The sequence below is a fragment of the Podarcis cretensis genome (genome assembly GCF_951804945.1).
Source record: "Podarcis cretensis genome assembly, chromosome: 6".
Lineage (NCBI taxonomy): Eukaryota > Metazoa > Chordata > Lepidosauria > Squamata > Lacertidae > Podarcis > Podarcis cretensis.
Window position 1 is genome coordinate 6,049,023 of NC_137175.1, and position 23,386 is coordinate 6,072,408.

Sequence of the window (23,386 nt, forward strand, 5' to 3'; positions counted from 1 at the left end):
GAAAAACCATCATTTCCTTAATAACAATGTAAACAATTTATTTAACTGTAACAATAACATTATATTGTGTACATGTTCATTAACTGATGTGGTCAAACAATTAAAAAAAAAACTTGAAAAACTTAAAACAAATCCTTATTTCCTGATGAATAGCCTTTGGAGTCTAATGTAACTTAAATAAAAAACCATCTTTAGAAAGATTTAAGGAATTTTTAAAATCAAATTTAAATTTAAAAATATCCAATTTTATTTATTTATTTAAAAAAAATCTTTGATTTTTGTCCACGCTGATCTCCACGTTCAGGTTCCCAAGGCCTCCAGGTCTCTGAAGCTGCCCTTCCTCTGCCCCTCCTGCACAAGCTGTCAGCCCCACGCTTGTGGCGGGCACTCTCGGCTGCAGCAGGCTTGCGCAGGCCGTGCCCTGCGGTGCCGCTTGTGAGCTCCCCGAGCTGGCAGTGCGGTGCATGCTGGCAGGCCGCGTCACTTTCCGTGCCGGGGGAAGCACCTGGGCTAAAAATAGGCCTTAAAGCAGGCTGCAAATTATGTGTGTGTTTAATCTTCTTGGATTACAGGCAGAGGAGGCGCTGCTTCGCTTTGCTGTCTGCCGGAGCCGAGAGCGGCAGGACACCACTTCCTCTCCCTGCGGGTGTGTGTGTGTGTGTGTGGACTGCTGTTAAGCAAGGTGGCCGTGGCTGGAGCGCCACCTGGTGGGATGGTGACGCCCTGCCTCCGCAGCTGGAGTTAAGAGAGTTTCGTTGGAGAATTTTGGAACGGCCAACGGCAGGAATGCACAAACTCCCATGATTTCCAAAAAACAGAAGGGGGGGGGGGAGGGACAGATTGTGAAGATGTTGGAGCATATCAATTTGCAATTGGTACTTTGCTGCGTTCGACGAATTGCACATGTCCAGATCTTGGCCGTGTTTTAAGCAGACTGGTTGAAAAGCCAATTTAGCAAGTTGGGAAGTGAGTTTTCAGGCACCAGCATGGTACCCAAGATTACTGTCTGTTATTGCCAGCAGCAGGCACCAATGGCTTAAGTATATGCTGTTGTGTTTATGGTTTGCTCTTAGTCTGTATGCTGAAAGGAGACTGTAACTGAAACTGCATTAGGTAAAGGTAAAGCGACCCCTGACCCTTAGGTCCAGTCGTGGCGGACTCTGGGGTTGTAGTGCTCATCTTGCTTTATTGGCCGAGGGAGCTGGCGCACAGCTTCCGGGTCATGCGGCCAGCATGACTAAGCCGCTTCTGGCGAACCAGAGCAGTGCACGGAAACGCCGTTTACCTTTCTGCAAGAGCGGTACCTATTTATCTACTTGCACTTTGACGTGCTTTCGAACTGCTAGGTGGGCAGGAGCTGGGACTGAGCAATGGGAGCTCACCCTGTCGCGGGGATTCGAACCGCCAACCTTGTGATCGGCAAGTCCTAGGCTCTGTGGTTTAACCCACAGCACCACCCGCGTCCCTTGAAACTGCATTACACTGTCGCTAAAGCACCTGTCTCTTCCTACTACAACTGTTTGGCATTTCTCTGTTCTTTTGGCACACTCTGCTGGCATCAGGATGGGCCCTCTGCTCATGCTGCACTCTGCAGCAAGCAATGCTTCCAACTCCCGGTTGCTGGAAAACACAGGAGGGGAGGGAGGGCGATTGCGACTCGGGCCTGCTTGCTGGTTCCTGCAGGGTGGGTCCGTTGCGAGAACACTTCAGCTTTCAAGTCTTTAAGGAGATGTTCTTATTTTGAATTACAACTCAGCTTTATAAAGAATAGTACAGTGGACGCTCGGGTTGCGCGTGTGATCCGTGCAGGAGGCATGTTCGCAACCTGCAGTGTTTGCAACCCGCAGCGGCGCGTCTGTGCACACGTGGGTTGCGATTCGACATTTCTGCACATACGCAAAGCACGTTTTAGCACTTATGCGCATGTGTGACGGCCGAAACCCGGAAGTAACCCGTTCCAATACTTCCGGGTTTCGGCGCGTCCATAATCCGAAAAAATGAAAAACCTGCAGCGTCTGTAACCCAAGGTATGACTGTATATGGTAATCCAGACCTAACTCAAGCTTGTTTCCTCCTGCTCCGGAGGGTAGGACTCGAACCCGTGGCTTCCAGTTACAAAAAAGGAGATTCCAACTAAACATCGGGAAGTAGTTTCTGATGGCAAGAGCTGTTCAGCAGTGGAACGGTCTCCCTTGGAAAGTGGTGGAGCTTTTAAGCAGAGGTTGTGTTTGTGTGTGCGCGCATTTCTCCACGATGCTTTAGTTATGAAATTCTTGCCTTGGACTAGATGACCGTTGGGGTCGCCTCTACAGATTCCATGAAAGTGATGCCATTCTTATGTTTACGTGTAGGGCTTGTTGAACGGTGGAGGCGGTGGAGCTGCGCACCACACAAGCTTTTGCAGGAAGGAAGCAGCCTCTGGGCCAAAACTACCCGGTTGCAAAACGTCCTCTGTTCCCTTCCTCCCTCTCCTCTCCACCCCCATCCCGGACTTTGGCTGAGGAGTGTGTGTCTGTAGGCTTGTGGAAGCTCCTAAGAGAGTGGTGCATACCTCTCTCTCTCTCTCTCTCTCTCTCTCTCTCTCTCTCTCTCTCTCTTTCTGTGTGTACATGTGCCCACCAGTGCAGGGCGGAAGGACTGAACTCTCCCTTCCAAGGACTGGGTAACTTGATACTTGGCCGTCCCGGAGTGCTGTTCATCCCAGAGGGTTGCCTCTGGGCTCCTGCAACGCAGAGCGGTCTAGAGAGACCTGTTAAGGCATTGCTGTGTAAACAGCTCAGCTTGGCCCCTGGCCCACTTGGCTCCCTCTGTCTCCCTGCTCCCGCCCGGTGCGCTGGGTCTGTTTGCGCACTGGGTGTGCAGCCTCATTTTCCTTTTGTGTGCCTGGAGGGCTTGGGGTGGGGAAGGAAGCAATTTATTCTCTCTCTCTTTCCCTCCACTGCAAATCCCCCCCCCCAAAAAATCCACCTTTTCTATAAATCCTTAACTCCAAAGTTCCTAAACATATGTGGAACTGCAATGCCACGTGAGCGACATGAATAAACACCCAGCAATAAAAGATAAGGGGAGAGGATTTACCCTGGCAAATTATTGGTCAGAATTGCAAATACCCAAATACGCTAGATTCACCGTGCTGCCACCTGCCTTATTGCAGAGCAGATTCGAGGGTAAACCATACATGGAACGAGTCTGCCCCTGCGACTTGATGGAGGTAGAAACTGTCTCTCATGTCTTGTTACACTGCTGTTTCTACGGGGATCTACACTCGGTATTTATCACTCCTGTTATACAAAAATCTCCAAATGGGTCCGAACTTCAATGTCTAAAACTCCTGGTAGAGGACAAGGATCTAGAGATCACACTAAGGGGGGCCAAATTCTGTGCGACTGCCATAAAACTTAGGGAACAAACTGTACTACCAAAAAGATTTTAAATGACAATTCCAGGTTATATTTTAGTGATCAAGATTTTATATATATATATATATATATATATATATATATATGTTTAACTGCTGCTATATCTGAATTTTCTCTGTTATACCCAGTTGCAATTTAATGTATCCCTGTTGTGTTCTATGATTTTCCTGATACTGTGAGTCTGAACTGATCTGTGACCGTAGTAATAAAATTCATTCATTCAGTTCCTAAACATTCGACAGCTAAGCCTAAGTGCGCATAACTTGGAAGGACGAGGGTGTTACGGGTCTGTTTCGTTCTTGTTTTTATTACATATTTTGAGTTCCTATCTTGTATTTTTATGCTGTGAACTACCCTGAGTTCTTCGGATGAAAAGCAGTATACCAATTTAATAAACAAACAAATAACTGCCCTGAACTGTGTCTTCCCCTGTGTCGAATGGAAGACTTGTATGTTCCTTGGGGCAGAGACCTGTGTGAAAGTGGCGTGTAATTGGATGGTGCCCCATATAGATATATGTTCCTTTCAGGTTAAATAAGGGGTGGGTTAAATTAATTCGATGGATACATACCCTGAGCTTCTTAATTACAGTCAAAGACCAGCTCAGGAGCTCCAATTCTCAGAGTAGCTTAACTGTTCATCCCTCTTCCCAGGGAACTCTGGGAACTGTAGTTCTGGGAGGGGAAGAGGGGTCACCTAACAACTCTCAGCACCCACAGCAAGCTACAGCTCCCAGAATTGTTTGGAGCAAGCCCTGACTCTTGAAAGTGGTGTGCTGCTGCTTTAAATGTACGGTGCGAATGTGGCCTCGCCTTGGTTCAAAAGATTCTCTAGTTTGCAGGTTTGGTCCCCGTACGGGACAGCTGCATATTCCAGCATTGCAGGGGGTCAGTGTTTCCCAACCTTGGGTCTCCAGCTGCTTTTGGACTACAATTCCCATCATCCCTGACCATTGGTCTTGCTAGCTAGGGATGATGGGAGTTGTAGTCCAAAAACAGCTGGAGACCCAAGATTGGGAAACACTGGACTAGATGACCGTTAGGACCCCTTCCGACTCTGCAATTCTTTTTTTCTTCAAATAATCTTTATTAGTTTTTCAATTAGATACTCCACATATACATATTGTATTACATTTGACATTTATACTTGCTCTTCAGAGCTGACTTCCCTCCTTCCTTCCCCTGGTTTTTTATATCGCATCTAATTTTATCGCATTATTTTCTTCCATTTTATATATTGTTATTCATTTTCCATATTTGTCCATAGTGTATCCATAAACAAATAAGTCCTCATGTTTATGCAATTCTTGTTGTCTGTCTGTACATGTATTCATTTACAACAATGTATTCATTTATTCATTTACAACTGCTGTTACATTAGTTTCCTTATTTTTTTCATTATCCATCACTTTTCTTAATCTTTCCTGTTATGAGGTTTGCTTCCAATTCTACTGGTTTTACAGTTTCATCTTATCTTTCCTATATACAACATAAATTTTCTCCATTTTTTTTGAAATGTTTCCTTGCCCTGCTGTCGAATTTTCCCTGTTAGTTTGGCTATTTCTGCATATTCCATTACCTTCTGCCGCCATTCTTCTACCGTTGGTAATTGCTGCTGTTTCCAAACCAACTCTCCAATTCTATGACTATCCCAAAGCTTACTCCGTGTCCCATATGAGAGGCTATCTTTTCCCCCCTCAAATTTTTAAATTGATTTTCCCAAATTTTAAAACAAACAAACATATATAAATCTTATCTGTACTTAATCCAATCTTCATAACGTTGTGTGACTTCCTCTAGTCCCCCTGGCTGAATTTCAGTGTATATCATCGTAACAAACTAAATTTCTCATAAAATTGACTTAATCACTTAACATCATTCTTTTCATTCTGACTTTAAACATTTTATTTTCTTAACATCACCTGTTTAAATCCTAAGCCTATCTGGTATTTGCAAGTTTTCCCAATTAAGTTGTCTTAGCATATTTAACTAAATAGTCTTTGAATTTCATCTGTTCCTTCTGGTCCTCCTCCTCCTCCTGGTCGCGGACTCCTCCAGTCAAGTTGGCTAGCTCCGAATAGTCCATCATCCCATATGAGAGGTTATCTTGGCTTATCAAGATCTCCTGGGCTTGATCACATAGATGGGTGGAAATTCCAATTAATGCAGTTAGATTGTGATTACATTCCTGTGCACACTTACCTGGAAGCAAGTTCCATTGAACTTTGCCATAGGATTGGTCCGTGTGTCCTGAATCAGTTTTGGACAGCTCTTTACCGATGAGAACACTTGTTGTGGAGTTGCAAAGCAGTAGAAATTGCCCCTGTGTCACAGCAGGTGATCAGGCTTCTAGCTTTCTGCCATTTGCAGTTTAAGCTGTAGGCTTTTTTTCCTCCCTCTCTCATAACACTAGGATTTGCGGACTGCCAGGGAAGCGTTCAGGGCAGATAAAAGAATTTCTTCACGGAGCATGTTGTGGAACTGCGGAACTCTCTGCCACAGGAGGGCAGTGGTGGCTGCCAACTTGAGATTGCTATGAAAGATGATAGGGCAAATTTCTGGAGGAGAGGGGAGCAATGGCTGCGTGCCACAGTTGGAGGCAGCAACGCTTGGACTACTGCAATGCGCTCTACGTGGGGCTACCTTTGAAGGTGACCCGGAAACTGCAATTAATCCAGAATGCGGCAGCTAGACTGGTGACTGGGGGCGGCCGCCGAGACCATATAACACCGGTCCTGAGAGATCTGCATTGGCTCCCAGTACATTTCCGAGCACAATTCAAAGTGTTGGTGCTGACCATTAAAGCCCTAAACGGCCTCGGCCCAGTATACCTGAAGGAGCGTCTCCATCCCCATCGTTCTACCCGGACACTGAGATCCAGTGCCGAGGGCCTTCTGGTGGTTCCCTCATTGTGAGAAGTAAGGTTACAGGGAACCAGGCAGGGGGCCTTCTTGGTGGTGGCGCCTGCCCTGTGGAACACCCTCCCACCAGATGTGAAGGAAATAAGCTATCTTATCTGTAAAAGACATCTGAAGGCAGCCCTGTTTAGGGAAGTTTTTAATATTTAATGCTGTATTGTTTTAACACTCGATTGGGAGCCTCCCAGAGTGGCTGGGGAGACTCAGCCAGATGGATGGGGCATTAATAATAATAATAATAATAATAATAATAATAATAATGCTGAATACCACTTTCTGGAAACCACAAGAAGAGAGGGCTCTTGTGCTCGGATCCTGCTTCTGGGTTCCCATAGAGCAGTGGTGTCCGAACTATTTTCAAAGAGGGCCAGATTTGATGAAGTGAACATGCCAAAGTTGACCTTTTTTAAGGATTGAACTTGTTGAGCTTTTTAAAGGATTTGACCCCAATAAATCAATTGCCAGATAAAACCGGCCCTCAGAATGGACTTTGGACATGCCTGCTTTAGGTGATCTGTGTCGCTTATTGCCCTCCTCAGAAAGGCGTGAGACGTTTGGTGAGGAATCTCCTTGAAGTGGCACTTCTGTGGGATCTCCTCTGGAGTGCCATGTTTATTTCTGCAGAGAAAAGTGAGATACCTTTCTCCTCAGAACAGACAAGGATGTGAGCAATCGTGTGGGCAGAGACATGGCAGTTGCCCTCCAGCTGAGGAGTTTCCTGGTCTTTTTCTCCCTGAAGGTGCCAGAATATAAGGATTAAATTGCCTCCCTTTAGAGATTTCCCCCCAAAGTTGTTGAGCTCCTTTTTTAGGGTTAAAATGGTTGACCTTTTAGAATTTTATCCCAGGAAATTAACTGCCACTGGGGCCGGATTAAAATGACCGGCAGGCCAGATTAGGGATTTTGGATGTACCTGCTGTAGAGGCATCTGGCTGGCCCCTGTGAGAACAGGATGCTAGACCAGATGGGCCTCATCCGGCAGAGCTGCATAGAATCACAGGATTGTAAGGGACCCTGAGGGATCCTCTAGTGCACCCCCAGCAATGCAGCCGTCCTGTACCGGCCAAATCCTGTGAACTTGGCATTATCCAACCAGCTGGGATCTTCCAGTGCGGTTGGATAGCAGGGCCATAACTTATTCTGCAGCCTCCAGTCCTAAATATGGTCTTAAGAGCCGTGGCAAATGGTGCAGGACCCAAAACGAACTGTTGCAAACAGGCCTCTCTTTTAAAGTGAAAAGCCTGCATGGTTTTCTTTGCAACTTGGTTGCTAAAGGCCTGGAAACAGGACGTTCCATTTCTGGCCTTTGCTTTCTCCAACTTGGATGTTTGGCAGCTGCTTCCCGCAGCTTGGAGGGAAGAGAAATGCATTGTTTGTTTGTCCTTTCTGGGATCATGAGCTGCTGCTACAAGAAGTCATGTGGGAGTTGAGAGCAGAGGTTCTCCATCGCTGGGATGGAGGGGAGCCCAGATCTCGCACTAGGCTGTCAAATCGCTCAGGCACCGGCTTCCCATTGGCTGGTGCGGCTCAGAAGGAGGGGGGTGATAGGCTGTGAGTTTGGGAGGGAGGAGCCTTCATGCCATTGTTTACACTTGTGCACCGGGGAATCCTTTGACCCCTTATCTGAGCAGGGCTTCCCGGAGCAGGCCTTTGCGCAAGCCCAAGATGGCTTGGACAGCCTCTGCAGCGTGGAATGTGTGAGCAGGGTGTTGCCTACTTAAAAAAAAATTAAAATTAAAATTAAAATTTGCACCCAGGCAATCCAGATTTTGTGCTGAGCACAGCCAAATTCTCCAAGTGGCAGAAATTAGTTTTGCATAGCTTCTCCCACTTTGCATAATATATTTTGACGGCTTCTAGATTTTCTCTCTGCAGAGCAAGTGTGCTGGGGAGTGTGGCAATGGACTAGGCTTCCTTCCCCGCCTCCCCCCCCCCACACCGAAGTTGCACAGTGACACCCCCACCTTCCACATTTCCTCCTAGCTTTGTGGTTTGGTGGAAGGTCTGGCTGTCTTGTTGCAGAAGCACCTGGAGTGACTTGGCTGCTCAGCAGCACAACAAGCAACCTCTCCCCACACTGATTTTTTTTCAGGCAAGGTATCCTCCTTGGTTATTCAGCAGCCAAACCAGCAAATGCAGAAACCTAGCAACCATGATGTGGTGTCCCCCATTTCCAACATTCAAGCATAAAAAACACCCCATATAATGTGAGATGCGCATTCTAAGCTTGTGGGAGGTGGGGGGGGGGAGCAAAAGGAGCTCTATAATTCAGTTCTGCTGCTTGTATGACCTGCCATGCCAGCCGTAAAGTCAAACCGGTGAGAGAGAAAAGCTTCTGTTTCTCCGGCAAATGTCACAAGACAGGAAACGCCGCAATTGGCTTTGTAACTTCAGCATCTGTCGCTGTACTTTCTGGCCGCAGCAGGGACCCATGCTCAAGAGCCAGCCGTGCCATTTGGCAAACCGCTTACCTTGTGGTTCAACTTCGTTGGATTCTCTCATTATGAGAGGGGCAAAACCCTCAATCTACTTTCCCCAGATTTCAGGTTAAGAACAGACGTCCAGAACGAATTAAGTTCTTAACCCGAGGTAAAGGTAAAGGGACCCCTGACCATTAGGTCCAGTTGTGACCGACTCTGGGGTTGTGGCACTCATCTCGCTTTATTGGCCGAGGAAGCCGGCGTACAGCTTCCAGGTCATGTGGCCAGCATGACGAAGCTGCTTCTGGCGAACCAGAGCAGCGCACGGAAACGCCATTTACCTTCTAGCGGTACCTATTTATCTACTTGCACTTTGATATGCTTTCGAACTGCTAGGTTGGCAGGTGCTGGGACTGAGCAATGGGAGCTCACCCCATCGCGGGGACCGCCGACCTTCTGATCAGCAAGTCCTAGGCTCTGTTGTTTAACCCACAGCGCCCCCTGCATCCCTAACCCAAGGTACCGCTGTACAATGGCCAAACTTAACACTCTAGTACTGACCAACAAAATGCCTCTCATGTTCCCAATGCACCATGTGCTGCTCATGGCTTTCTGCACTTGAGGTACTGGCGGCAGCGCTAGAAATTTGCCAGGCACATTTTGCGCCTGGCTATCGGCCGCTTCCAACCGAGTGAAGATGCCCAGGCGCCAGGATGGCATTTGACACCTCCAGCCTCTGGAGGTGCATGTCTGGGGATCCCTGGATCTTGCCCTTTTTTCCACCCGCCCCCTGTTGAATTCTACCTGCGATACAAGTTTCTCACTGCCTGGCCCCCAGATGGCAACTAGAACTTCTGTTTTAGCGGCTGTAACCCTGGTTTCAGGAGCCATTTAGTGCCTATCTGAGTTTCCAACGCTGAATTTGTGGCGGTTGTATTTTTGATGTGAACTTTCTTATTCGTGAAATGTGTTACAGAAACAATCTTAAAAAGCAGGCCAGCCCTGTGCGCAGGTGCACCTTCTTGCCCAGGGGTCAGCAAACTTTTTCAGCAGGGGGCCGGTCCACTGTCCCTCAGACCTTGTGGGGGGCCGGACTATATTTTGAAGAAAAAATGAACGAATTCCTATGCCCCACAAATAACCCAGAGATGTATTTTAAATAAAAGCACACATTCTACTCATGTAAAAACATGCTGATTCCCGGACCGTCTGCGGGCTGGATTGAGAAGGCAATTGGACCGGATCCGGGCCTCTGGCCTTAGTTTGCATACCCATGTCCTTGCCTGGCTAGTTATGGGTTCAGCTTCATTTTCTTTAAAATTTCTTTATTGCAAACACATAGATACATCCATTACACATACCGTATTTTTCGCTCTATAAGACGCACCAGACCACAAGATGCACCTGGTTTTTGGAGGAGGAAAACAAGAAAAAAAATATTCTGAATCTCAGAAGCCAGAACAGCAAGAGGGATTGCTGTGCAGTGAAAGCAGCAATCCCTCTTGCTGTTCTGGCTTCTGGGATAGCAGCGCAGCCTGCATTCGCTCCATAAGACGCACACACATTTCCCCTTACTTTTTAGGAGGGAAAAAGTGAGTCTTATAGAGCAAGAAATATGGTAATAAAATGAAAAGAAAAAGAAAAGGGGGGAGAGAGAGACAGAAAAAGAATAAAAACAAAAAATAGAGCTAACTTTAAAAAAAACAAATATTTTCAATTTAACTTCTACATAGGGAGTACAAGCCTTCTTTACACAGCTTTGGCTTGACTCCTTAATTCGAATCATGACTTCCCGCTGTCCACGAACGTACTTAGTAAATCATTTTTTCTCCAGGTAACTGTATTTAGATGGTAATTCTTGGAGAAACACTCTGATTGCCAGTGGGATTTAGTCTACGCTAAGCCAAGCGATGCCCTGGAAGCCTTCTTTTCCCGTGTAATTTATAAAGACATCCCGGGTTCAGCTTCGTTTTGTTCTTCAGCCGGGGCTTGTGCCGAACCTTGCCCCCCCCCCAAAAAACCAAACCCCTCCTGTTGCAGGAGGCACCCTCTCCTTCCGCTTCTCCCCCCCACCCTGGGGCTGTGTTTATGTTGCTTCCAGCCTGCTGATTCCTCCTGGTCTCTGCAAAAGTTATTTTGGAGTTGCTTTAGGAAGAGCTGCTTGGCTCTGTTGCTGTTTTTGTGGTCACGGTTGGCGGAGTGGGCACCTCGCCAGCCAATTGGCGTGACCTTCAGTTAAGCGAGAACGCTGGAGGGTGGAAGGGGGCGTGGTGGGCAAATTTGGCCGTGGCGCCTGTTTATGTTATGTTCGGAGCTCCCTGTACTGTTCGCGGAGGAAGTCCAGCTTCTCCAAGGGAACACACACGCCCCGCTCTTGGAAATTCGGTGACATCACGGTAGGGGGTGGGTGCTACCATGCACAAATGTGGGTGTTCCATTTTAAGCCTCATGTGCGCCTCTCCTTCTCTGGAGATAAGTTAAATTAAACTTGATTCGCATTAGCCAATGGTCAAAGCAAGAGTAAAACATTACAGTATACACAGAAAAGGAAATTTGATATAAAAGCACAATTTAAAGTCCTGAATCAGCAGTCAGTTAGTGGCCCTTATTCTCATTGCCCCTGCTGTGAACCTAGCAACCTTTGCTGTTATCTGCTCATTTTGATCTGATAGAAGGAAGCACATTGCGGCAGTGGTTGAGCGCCCTGGGATGGTTAGTACGAGTGGGGTGAGGATCTCGTTCCTCAGGTCTTTGTAGAGAGTACAGGACAGGAGGACGTGTGCTGCGGTTTCGGTGCTGCCATCTCCACAGGGGCAAAGACGTTTCTCAGGCGGGATCTTTTGGAATCGACCCTCAAGTACCGCAGATGGCAAAACATCTAGTCTTGCAAGTGTAAAAGCACGTCTGTATTTTGGGATGGGACGCAGGTGGCACTGTGGGTTAAACCACAGAGCCTAGGGCTTGCCGATCAGAAGGTCGGCGGTTCGAATCCCCGCGCTGGGGTGAGCTCCCGTTGCTTGGTCCCTGCTCCTGCCAACCTAGCAGTTTGAAAGCACGTCAAAGTGCCAGTAGATAAATAGGTACCGCTCCAGCGGGAAGGTAAATGGCGTTTCCGTGTGCTGCTCTGGTTTGCCAGAAGCGGCTTAGTCATGCTGGCCACATGACCGAGAAGCTGTACGCCGGCTCCTTCGGCCTGTAAAGCGAGATGAGCGCCGCAACCCGAGTCGGCCATAACTGGACCTAATGGTCAGGGGTTCCTTTACCTTTACCTATTTTGGTATAAGTTTGTGCAGATATGGGGCCAGAGAATCAAAATGGAGAGGTAGAAACTGAACATACCAAAGGCAGAATTTCCTTATAGCGGCCAGGTTGTTCCAGTGCTCGATATATTTTAGACACTGACCAATTACAGTGGTACCTCGGGTTAAGTACTTAATTCGTTCCGTAGGTTCGTACTTCACCTGAAACTGTTCTTAACCTGAAGCACCACTTTAGCTAATGGGGCCTCCCGCTGCCGCCGCGCCACCGGAGCACGATTTCTGTTCTCATCCTGAAGCAAAGTTCTTAACCTGAAGCACTATTTCTGGGTTAGCGGAGTCTGTAACCTGAAGCGTATGTAACCTGAGGTACCACTGTAGTCTGTTTGCTTTAGTAGGGCCCATACTGAGTAGGTGTTGTGGGGATAGGCCACAAGAGGGAAGTTTTGGCTAGACAGTTTTAAGCCAGGCACTTTTATGAGAGTCTTGAAGTACTAGGGATAGTAAAACGGGGTGATTTGAGTTTAGGTGAAGCCAGAAGTTAAGAGTTCTTTGCCAAGTCAGTACTTCTACTGAAGGGAGACAATGATCCAGTCTCAATGATGCATTTGGGATGCATGGCGGTACAGAAAAAATCTTCCTTAGAAACTTTGATTGAACAACTTCCAGAGTGCTAAGGTGCCTTCTCTGGAGGGAAATGATCTATAATGAAATTAAGAAAGTCCTAAAGTGGACTTTTCCTAAGAAACCTGAGGCTTTTCTTCTGGGTATGTTTGGCCAATTGGTGCCAAGGAAGGATAGGACGTTTTTTATGTACGCTACTACAGCAGCAAGAATTCTTCTCGCAAAGTATTGGAAGACACAAGAACTCCCCACACTGGAAGAATGGCAGACGAAGGTGATTGAATATATGGGACTGGCAGAGATGACCGGCAGAATTCGTGACCAGGGGAAAGAGACAGCGGAAGAAGATTGGAAGAAATTCAAGATATATCTTAAAAATTATTGCAAAATTGAGGAGTGCTAGATGTCAGGGAATAAGAAATAGAGAATTGCAGCTGTAACTAATAAGTTAAAGAAAAAGGAATGTAATGAAAGTGAATTAAATAATTAATTATTGGAGAATTGCTAAAAAAAATGTTAAAAATTAAGGATGCAGTAAAAGGGAGGTATTGGGAAGTCGGAGAACCACGGGTATGAAAACAGGATTATGAAATTATACATGTTGTATATGTTTTTGTTTGTGTATGTGAATGTGTTGTTTGTTTTTATTTGTGTTGGAAAACCAATAAAAATTATTTTTTTTTTTAAAAAAAGGTGCCTTCTCTGGAGGTGGTGCTTGTTTCTAAAGGCAAATGTGGAATCAGACTGTTTGGGTTGCGTGTTGTGGGAGACACCTGTTCAGAGGAGGCTAAGTCAAAGTTGGAAGGTCAAGGTTGTGGCGGGAATGGGACATAAAAACAAAGGGATTTTTTTTTGGGGGGGGGGGGAGAATCTGCAGAGTGCAAAATCTCCTGAGAACGTAATCCACGGGTAGGCAAACTAAGGCCCGGGGACTGGATCCGGCCCAATCGCCTTCTCAATCCAGCCCACGGATGGTCCAGGAATCAGCGTGTTCTTACATGAGTAGAATGTGTCCTTTTATTTAAAATGCATCTCTGGGTTATTTGTGGGGCCTGCCTGGTGTTTTTACATGAGCAGAATGTGTGCTTTTATTTAAAATGCATCTCTGGGTTATTTGTAGGGCATAGGAATTCGTTCATTCTCCCCCTCCCCAAATATAGTCCGGCCCCCCACAAGGTCTGAGGGACAGTGGAGTGGCCCCCTGCTGAAAAAGTCTGCTGACCCCTGGGCCTTAATCCCTTTGCCTGTACTGTTTGCATATCTCAACATCTCAATGTTTTGTTGAATTTCTGCTTTTAAGCAATTGATCTGTAAGCTGAAAGGGGGGGGACCAGTTAGTTGATAAACCAGAGGATAAATATGTATTGTGTATAAACATTGCTTTGTGATTTATTTATTTATTTAAAAAAAAACAACCCATAATACAGAAAACATCATCCTTGAGGGCTAGAAAAGTCTTAATCCCAGGAACAGCAGTTTTTCACTTGCATGAAGGCCACTCCTAGGAGCGTTTGTAATAATAATAATAATAATAATAATAATAATAATAATAATAATTTTTTATTTATACGCCAGCTTTTGCCCAACAGTGAGCAGCTGTTGCAAATTCTATGCAGGGATTTATGCTGGAAGTTGCTCTTCTTTGACAATAAGTTGTTGTTCTTGTGTTTCCTCCCCTCTGTCCTGCAGAAAGTTGTCTGAAAAGGCGGGGATTGACGAGGTCATAGCAGCTGCAGTTCTCACGAGCCTCTCCACCAGCCCGGTTGTGCTTAACAACCCACCCAACGGTTTCAGTGCAGGTATTGCAAAGACACTGGGAGAAGAGGGGAGGTTGGGCTTTGAGATGAGCAATGCCTGCTTCCCAATATTGTCCCGGATAATTTTACAAGGTATCTCTACCCCATTTGGGTTTCTGCAGCATGTCACGTTTTACAGTTTACAGCACATGCATGGCCAACTTTCTCTTGATCCACTGTGCCGTGTCTGCCAAACGATTTATATTTAAAATACTATAAAGGTAAAGGTAAAGGTACCCCTGCCCGTACGGGCCAGTCTTGACAGACTCTGGGGTTGTGCGCCCATCTCACTTAAGAGGCCAGGGGCCAGCGCTGTCCGGAGACACTTCCGGGTCACGTGGCCAGCGTGACATCGCTGCTCTGGCGAGCCGGAGCCGCACACAGAAACGCCGTTTACCTTCCCGCTGGTAAGCGGTCCCTATTTATCTACTTGCACCCGGAGGTGCTTTCGAACTGCTAGGTTGGCAGGCGCTGGGACCGAGCAGCGGGAGCGCACCCCGCCGCAGGGATTCGAACCGCCGACCTTTCGATCGGCAAGTCCTAGGCGCTGAGGCTTTAACCCACAGCGCCACCTGCGTCCCTTAAAATACTATAGATATAGATAAATACACTGCTTGATTGTAAAAAAACAAGCAAACCCTCAAATCAGTTTGCGAAAAAGATAAAACAATAAAATGATAACTAAGAAAAGGTAACAAAAGAAGAAAGCTTAAATAGTCTAAAAACACATGAAAAGTCGCATCAACTTTCTGAACATCTAGATAGGTAAAGGCAAAGGGACCCCTGACCATTAGGAACAGTCGTGACCGACTCTGGGGTTGCGGCGCTCATCTCGCTTTATTGGCCGAGGGAGCCGGCGTTTGTCCGCAGACAGCTTCCGGGTCTTGTGGCCAGCATGAATAAGCCGCTTCTGGCGAACCAGAGCAGCACACGGAAACGCCGTTTACCTTCCCGCCGGAGCGGTACCTATTTGTCTACTTGCACTATGACGTGCTTTCGAACTGCTAGGTTGGCAGGAGCAGGGACCGAGCAACGGGAGCTCACCCTGTCACGGGAATTCGAGCCGCCAACCTTCTGATCAGCAAGTCCTAGGCTCTGTGGTTTAACCCACAGCGCCACCCGCATCCCTCCGAACATCTGGATAGCAGGTGCCAAAAAGAGTAGTTAGGGAATCCTAAAGTTTCGGTGCTGCCACACCAAAAGACTGAGTTGTTATAAATGCACTTGTAACAGTGCCAACTTTGATTGAAGTGGTCAAGTGGGCACATATGGGCAAGGCAATTTTGTAGGGAAACAAGTTGTCACTTGTTGACACCCATCTGTCTTAAGAGACAATGAAGTGCACCTCTGGTGCAAGTCAGATTGCACAAAAACGACCTCCCTGGAGCGCAAAGCCTGAGCAGTTGCCCTCTTGGCCTTGCTGATGGGGTCCAAAGGAATCGCAACAATATAATACAATACATGTTGTCAAACAAGGCTTTGTATACCTTGAACCTAGCCTGGTAGCAAATCGGCTAACAGTATAGATCTCTGAGTCCAAGTGTTATATGCTGACAAGGCCTCACTTCTGTCTGCAATTGGGCTGCAGCATTCTGCAATACTTGCAGCTTGCATAACAATTTTTTATTTTTATTTTTTACTCTTTAAGCTGCCACAGGACCATTTGGAATGCCTGGCAGGAAGCCCTGTTCCATGCCAAGCTCTTTGCAACCCTAGCTTAGCCTTGTTCACCAGGGTCTCCACTTGCATAATAACAATAATAATAATAAATTATTACGTATACCCCACCCATTTGGCTGGGTTTCCCCAGCCACTCTGGGCAGCTCTCAACAGAATATTAAAAACATGATAAAACATCAAAAATTAAAAGCTTCCCTAAACAGGGCTGCCTTCAGATGTCTTCTAAAAGTCTGGTAGTTGCTTTTCTCTTTGACATCTGGTAGGAGGGCGTTCCACAGGGAGGGCTCCACCACCGAGAAGGCGCTCTGCCTGGTTCCCTGTAACTTGGCTTCTCGCAGTGAGGGAACTGCCAGAAGGCCCTCGGAGCTGGACCTCAGTGTATGGGCTGAACGATGGGGGTGGAGATGCTCCTTCAGGTACACTGGACTGAGGCCATTTAGGGCTTTAAAGGTCAGCACCAACACTTTGAATGGTGCTCGGAAACGTTGTGGGATGAAGCATGGAAAGAGGTGTGCGTAGCTCTGACTTTTGTGTGGTTGGAACGAAACCTGCTTCATCGACTGCCCTGCTTGCTCTTCACTGTGGCCCTGCTGGCACCCGGCCCTCGGAAGGTCCCGCACAAGGGGCTGTGGCCCTCGGAATGAAAATACTTCTGACACCTGGTTTCTTTTTGGTGCTCCAAGGTGTTTTAGGCATGCTTGGGGTGGTGTGCAGTTCTGAGGTCTTTTTTTTCTACCCCGCGGCAGAAACCAACGGTGATGTTTGGAAGGAAGTCCCGGCCATGTCCTCCAGCTGCAGCAGCAGCAGTAACAACAGCAGCGACTGGAGCTGGGACCCTCCCAGTGACCTCTCCACCCCCTCGACGCCGTCTCCACCGCTCTCCACGGAGGCTCCCGCCAGCTTCCTTTCCTCGCTGCAGTCGGAGCTGGAGGAGACTGAGGCGACACACTTCCTGTTTGGTGACCCCATCCCTAGGAAGAGGAAGGTGAGAGAGTGCGGCAAGGGTTCCATCTTGGGAAAGAATCGTAGAATTGGAAGGGACCCCAAGGGACTACCATATTTTTCACTCTATAAGACGCACCCGACCATAAGACACACCTAGTTTTTAGAGGAGGAAAACAAGAAAAAAAAAATAATATTCTGAATCAAATGTTGTTCCCCTCGCCCACCTCAGGGAAAATCCAGCAAGAGCCGCACAAAGGCTCTGCACGGCTCTTTAAAGGGAGCGCTGAGCAGAGCCTCCTGTCTGCATTCGCTCCATAAGACGCACACACATTTCCATTACTTTTTAGGAGGGGAAAAGTGAGTCTTATAGAGCGAAAAATACAATACAGTGGTACCTCAGGATGCGAACAGGATCTGTTCTGGAGCACCATTCGCATCCTGAAGCAAACGCAACCCGCGGGTTGTGTTTTGCCGCTTCTGCGCATGCGCGTGACATCATTTTGAGTGTATGCGCAAGCGGCAAAACCCGGAAGTAACAAGCTCCGTTACTTCCGGGTTGCCGCGGAGCGCGACCCAAAAATACTTAACTTGAAGTTACTTTAACCCTGAGGTATGACTGTATATGGAACTTGCCAAACTGACTGGGAGACTCCGAGACCAGAGAGAAGAGACGGTGGAAGAAGATTGGAAGAAGTTTAAGGAATATTTGAAACAAATATGTTAATATTTAAAACTTAGAATAGCTTTGGAATTGGATATAGGCTGTAGGGTTAGAAGTAGAAGATAGTGTATTTTAAAATAGTGTTATTTGTAAGTGATAAAATGTGAGTATTTTTATGGTTAAAGTAAGTGTGGTAAAAAAAAATGGTTATAAATGATGATATATGTAAACTGCTAAAGATGAGGTAAAATGAAAATCAGATAAGGGGGACTTGGGGAAGCCCAACTAACAATGTTTAGAAAAAATAAGAATAAGACAAGAATTTGTTTGTATTGTTTGTTTTTCTGTGTTGTTTATTTGTGTTATAAAATGAATAAAAAAAATTGGGGGGGAAAAGGAAGGAACCCCAAGGGTCATCCAGCCCAGTTCCCTACAATGAAGGAATCTCAGCTAAAGAATTCCTGACAGGTGGTCACCCAACATCCGCTGAAAGACCTTCAAGGAAGGAGAGTCCAGAACCTCCTGAGGGTGACCATTCCATTGCTGAACATCTCTTATTGTCAGGTTGTTGAGCTCAACCCCCAATGGAAAATAATAAGCCTTTTAATCTGCGATTCTACAAGTCTCTGCTTGGTAGCCTTTTAGCCCAAATCTTCCAGGGCTGGAACAGGTTCCTGGTCCCCAGGATAGGCGTTGAGACTCTGAGGTGGTCCTGATAATGGCCCTTTCTCCCGTTTCATACAGAACTCCACCAAGGTGATGTTCAAGTGCTTGTGGAAGAACTGTGGGAAGGTGTTGAGCAGTTCATCTGGGATGCAGAAACACATCAGGACCATCCATCTGGGGTAGGTTTGGGCACCCTGGTTGCGCCTTGTGGGCCCGTTCAGTTGCTGGCACCGTGGTCAGGTTGGGTTTGCAGTGGGGAGAAATGTTGACATGTTGCATGCTTAAAACCATTTTTGGAAGCGGGAAGTTGAAGAGGGAAAAAGTTATGTGTGTAAAGGTAAAGGTAGACCTGACCATTAGGTTCAGTTGTGGCCAACTCTGGGGGTGTGGCACTCATCTCGCTTTATTGGCCGAGGGAGCCGGCGTTTGTCCGCAGACAGCTTCCGGGTCATGTGGCCAGCATGACTAAGCCGCTTCTGGCGAACCAGAGTAGTGCACGGAAACGCCGCTCACCTTCCCGCTGGAGCAGTACCTATTTATCTACTTGCACTTTGACGTGCTTTCGAACTGCTAGGTTGGCAGGAGCAGGGACCAAGCAACGGGAGCTCACCCCATTGCGGGGATTCAAACCACCTGATTGGCAAGCCCTAGGCTCTGTAGTTTAGAACACAGTGCCACCCATGTCCCGTTAAGTGTGTAGGACTCACGTATTTGCAACGAGGAACGTATTATCTGTAGAAGCAACTAGAGAATACCGTATTTTTCCGTGTATAAGACAAGCTTTTTTGACCCAAAAATGAGGTTCAAAGTTTAGGATCATCTTATACACAGGTAGTTCTGAGGGGGGCATCTCCCCCCCCCCAACAACCAAGTGGCCATTCGCTGCTTAAATCTCAGGCTCGCACTCCGTTCTGGCGGGTGAGCGATTTTTTTGGCCGCTTGATTTTTTTTTTGGGGGGGGGGGAATCCCGAAAATCACTCACACTGTGTTTTTAAGCGGCAAATGGCTGCTTGGTTGTTTTGGGGATTCGGGAGATGCCAAAAATCGCTCACCTGAGTCTTGAGATTGTAAGCGGCGCAAGCTTGTGTGCTGCCTTCTGGCGGGTGAGCGATTTTCGGCATTCCCCCCCCCCCAAATAATCCTCCCCAAAAGCTCAACCCCCCTATTTTCTAAATTTTGAGGCCCCCCAAATAGACGTCTTATAGACGGAAAAATACGTTAAGTACAGAGGCACTGGTGGCAGGAGGGAGGGAGCTACTGTATTTTTCACTCCATAAGGCGCACCTAGTTTTTGGAAGAGGAAAACAAGAAAAAATATATTCTGAATTCCAGAAGCCAGGACAGCAAGTGGGATTGCAGCTCAGCGATCCCGCTGGCTATCCTGGCTTATGGGATAGCCATGCGTAGCCTCTCCTGGGTAGCGGGATGACGGCAAGAAGCCAAGACAGCCAGCTGGCTCTGATTCCAGTGGCTGCTGCTAGGCCCCCTCCATTTTTATTTTTTTTACTTCCGGCAGGAGGAAAGCTGACCTGGATCAGAGCGACGGGGAGGAAGACTTCTACTACACGGAGCTGGACGTCAACGTGGACTCCTTGACGGACGGCCTGTCCAGCCTGACGCCTGTCTCCCCCACCTCCTCCGTGCCCCCGGCCTTTCCCGCCTTGGAGGAGCTGCAGCCAGCCCCGGGGGCTCCTTCGTTCAGTCCGGACATTTCTGCGGCACCTCACCTGAGCCAGCCAACGCACATGGCCATCCTCAGCCAATCGGCGCCTACAAGCGTCTGCCACATTCAAGCCGACCATGCGTACCAGGTGGGCTCTCCGGATTGGAGTGCTGGCTGGATTTTGGGCCTGGGGAGAGGAACCTTTTTCAGCTTGGGGTCCGCATCAACTCATGCACAACCTTCCGGGGGCCGCTTGCCCAGAGCGGCAAAACGGGACAGAGCAATGAATAGGACTCTTAGCGTTGCACCATAGATTATGTTCTAGCTGTACAAAAGTCAGAGGTTTCTACGCGTAACACGTGTCTCTATAATGCTACCAGGCAAGCAGGATTACCGTATTTTTTTGCTCTATTAAGACTCAATTTTTCCTAAAAAGAATGGGGAAATGTGTGTGCATCTTATGGAGCAAATGCAGGCTGCACAGCTATCCCAGAAGCCAGAACAGCAAGAGGGATTGCTGCTTTCACTGCGCAGCGATCCTTCTTGCTGTTCTGGCTTCTGAGATTCAGAATATTTTATTTCTTGTTTTCCTCCTCCAAAAACTAGGTGCGTCTTATGGTCTGGTGCGTCTTATAGAGCAAAAAATACAGTATTTGTTGCAATTGTATCTCACCTTTGCTCAAGGCGGCCTGCATACGCTTCTCGTGTTTTACCCTCAAAACAACAACTCTGTGAGGTAGGCTAGGCTGGGAGTGAACGAATGGCCCAAGGCCACCCAGCGAGCTTCACGGCTGAGCGGGGATTCGAACCCCAGGCTCCCAGGATCCTAGACCAGCACTCTAACCACTATGCTGCCACCACTGGCTGTTGAGGATGCATTACAACTGTTCAAAAGCACTCGGACAGGGTGTGGCCCCTGGGGAGGAGAAAGGGCTGCAGAGAGAAATCAGGGGTGGGGGGGCAGCAATTGGCCCACCCAGGTCGGACGTAGCCCACCCCTGGTTTAGTGGGGGTGGGATATGAATCGCTGGGGGGGAAATGCTCACTGAATAAGGATGGCTCAGGAGCCCCGATACAGGTCAGAACTAGGTTTTCCTGTGTCCCCCACCCCCCAACCCTCAAAATGGGTGACCTGCTGGTTTCTAAAAACAAAACAAGAAATGCCACTTTGCTTTGATTTCCAGGCGACGGGTCCTGCTGGCGTGCTGGCTGATCTGAAAGCGCCACCCACTGGAATGGAAATCAGCATATCATGGCAGCAGCCAACCTTTTTTCCACCTCTGCCCCCTGTCCTTTTTAAAAGCCCCCCGGTAAGTAACCCAGAGGGCCACGTTCGCCTCCTCCCCTCCCCTCTGCCACTGTTGTGTAGCGGTTAGAGTGTTGTACTGTGATGACCTGGGAGATCAGGGTTCGAATCCGCTGCTCAGCCGTGAAGCTCTCGCTGGCCGTTGTTAGCTTGGGTTGGGCCAGCCACCGCCTCTCAGCCTAACCTACCTCTTAGGGTCGTTGTTGCAATGGGCGGGAGGGGGGGAAACGGTGTACACTGATTTGAACTCCTTAGAAGAACAGGTGGTATATGAAGGTAATAAATATAAAAATGGACGGCTATCTGTCGTGGATGCTTTAGCTGAGATTCTGCGCGGCAGGGGGTTGGACTAGATGACCCTCGGGTGCTCTTCCAACCCCACAATTATTTGAAATGAATAAATAATGCGGCTGCTGGCTACAGAGATCCATTGGTGTAGTCACCGCCCATCATTGATTGAAGTTGAATCCTGACAATACAGAAGTACTGTTCTTGGGGGACAGGGGGTGGGCTGGTGTGGAGGACTCCCTGGTCCTCAATAGGGCAACTGTGCCCCTGAAGGACCAGGTGCGCAGCCTGGGAGTCATTTTGGACTCACTGCTGTCCATGGAGGCGCAGGTCAATTCTGTATCCAGGGCAGCTGTTTATCAGCTCCATCTGGTACGCAGGCTGAGACCCTACCTGCCTGCAGACTGTCTCGCCAGAGTGGTGCATGCTCTGGTTATCTCTCGCTTGGACTACTGCAATGCGCTCTATGTGGGGCTACCTTTGAAGCTGACCCGGAAACTACAACTAATCCAGAATGCAGCAGCTAGACTGGTGACTGGGAGCGGCCACAGAGACCACATAACACTGGTCTTGAAAGACCTACACTGGCTCCCAGTACGTTTCCAAGCACAATTCAAAGTGCTGGTGCTGACCTTTAAAGCCCTAAGCGGCCTCAGCCCTGTATACTTGAAGGAGCATCTCCATCCCCATCATTCTACCCGGACACTGAGGTCCAGTGTCGAGGGCCTTCTGGCAGTTCCTTCACTATGAGAAGCCAAGTTACAGGCAACCAGGCAGAGGGCCTTCTCAGTAGTGGCACCCGCCCTGTGGAACACCCTCCCACCAGATGTCAAACAGAAGAACAACTACCAGACTTTTAGAAGACATCTAAAGGCAGCCCTCTTTAAGGAAGCTTTTAATGTTTAACAGACCACTGTATTTTAATCCTTTGTTGGAAGCGGCCCAGAGTGGCTGGGGAAACTCAGCCAGATGGGTGAGGTATAAATTTATTATGATTATTATGATTATTATGATTATTATTATTATCATCATTGCCTCTAATTAAGATGCTTCTTGTTGGTGGGTGGGTGTGTATGTCTTTGGCAACAGAATATGCAGCTGTCCCATGTTGGTCTCTGAACATAAGACAAGCACTGCAGGATGAGGGCCATCTAATCCAGCATCTGCTTCTCACAGTGGCCGACCACAGGCCTGTGGGAAAGCTGCAAGCAGGATTCGAACACAAGCCCTCTCCAGTGGTTTCCAGCAACTTGTATTCGGAAACATTGCTGTCTCTGACTGTGGAGGCAGAGCGTAGCTGTCATGACTAGCAGCCTTCGATAGCTGTCTCCTCCTCTGCTGCTGCTGTCGCCCCCCCAGGGCCCAGAGTTGTATCGCTGCTGTTCTGATGGCTGCACAGTTAGGGCACAATGCACAAAAGTAATATTTTTTCTCCTTTCCCTCCCCCCAGGGCTGCCTAACCCCTATCCGGCCTGCTGACATAGGAGAAAAGCGCCCACAGGTCCCTCCTGTGCCTGCTGCCAAGGGGCACCCATCAGTGCCCTCTTCCATGCCAAAGCCTGCCACGGGCACAAGGTGAGTTGGCCAGCTGGTGCTCTTGCTTACACCTCCATCCACCATTTGGTGTCTCTGTTTTGAAAATTGAATGGAAATTTGCATCTCTCCCCCTTAGCCTCTTAAAAGGTTTTGGTTTTCACACTAGTCTGTTCAGGTTCTGCCTCATTTTAAAATCTAGGGTGTGCA

The 23,386-nt window shown here is 47.9% G+C and overlaps 1 protein-coding gene and 1 long non-coding RNA gene across 3 annotated transcripts in view; one reads left to right on the plus strand and one right to left on the minus strand.

The window, feature by feature from the left end:
- Positions 1-23,386, plus strand: part of SLC2A4RG (SLC2A4 regulator) — a 52,952-nt gene that overhangs the window by 19,422 nt on the left and 10,144 nt on the right. Inside the window, exons 3-8 of one of the 2 annotated variants that reach the window (XM_079979275.1) lie at positions 14,327-14,436; positions 16,860-17,098; positions 18,464-18,564; positions 19,903-20,197; positions 21,234-21,359; positions 23,094-23,218. In XM_079979275.1, coding sequence (XP_079835401.1) covers positions 14,327-14,436; positions 16,860-17,098; positions 18,464-18,564; positions 19,903-20,197; positions 21,234-21,359; positions 23,094-23,218 — 996 coding nt within the window. The remainder of the gene's footprint in view (positions 1-14,326; positions 14,437-16,859; positions 17,099-18,463; positions 18,565-19,902; positions 20,198-21,233; positions 21,360-23,093; positions 23,219-23,386) is intronic. The other variant, XM_079979276.1, reaches the window with a different exon arrangement.
- LOC307218115 overlaps positions 1-23,386 on the minus strand; it is a 281,127-nt gene that overhangs the window by 11,568 nt on the left and 246,173 nt on the right. The gene's annotated exons all lie outside the window — the stretch shown is intronic.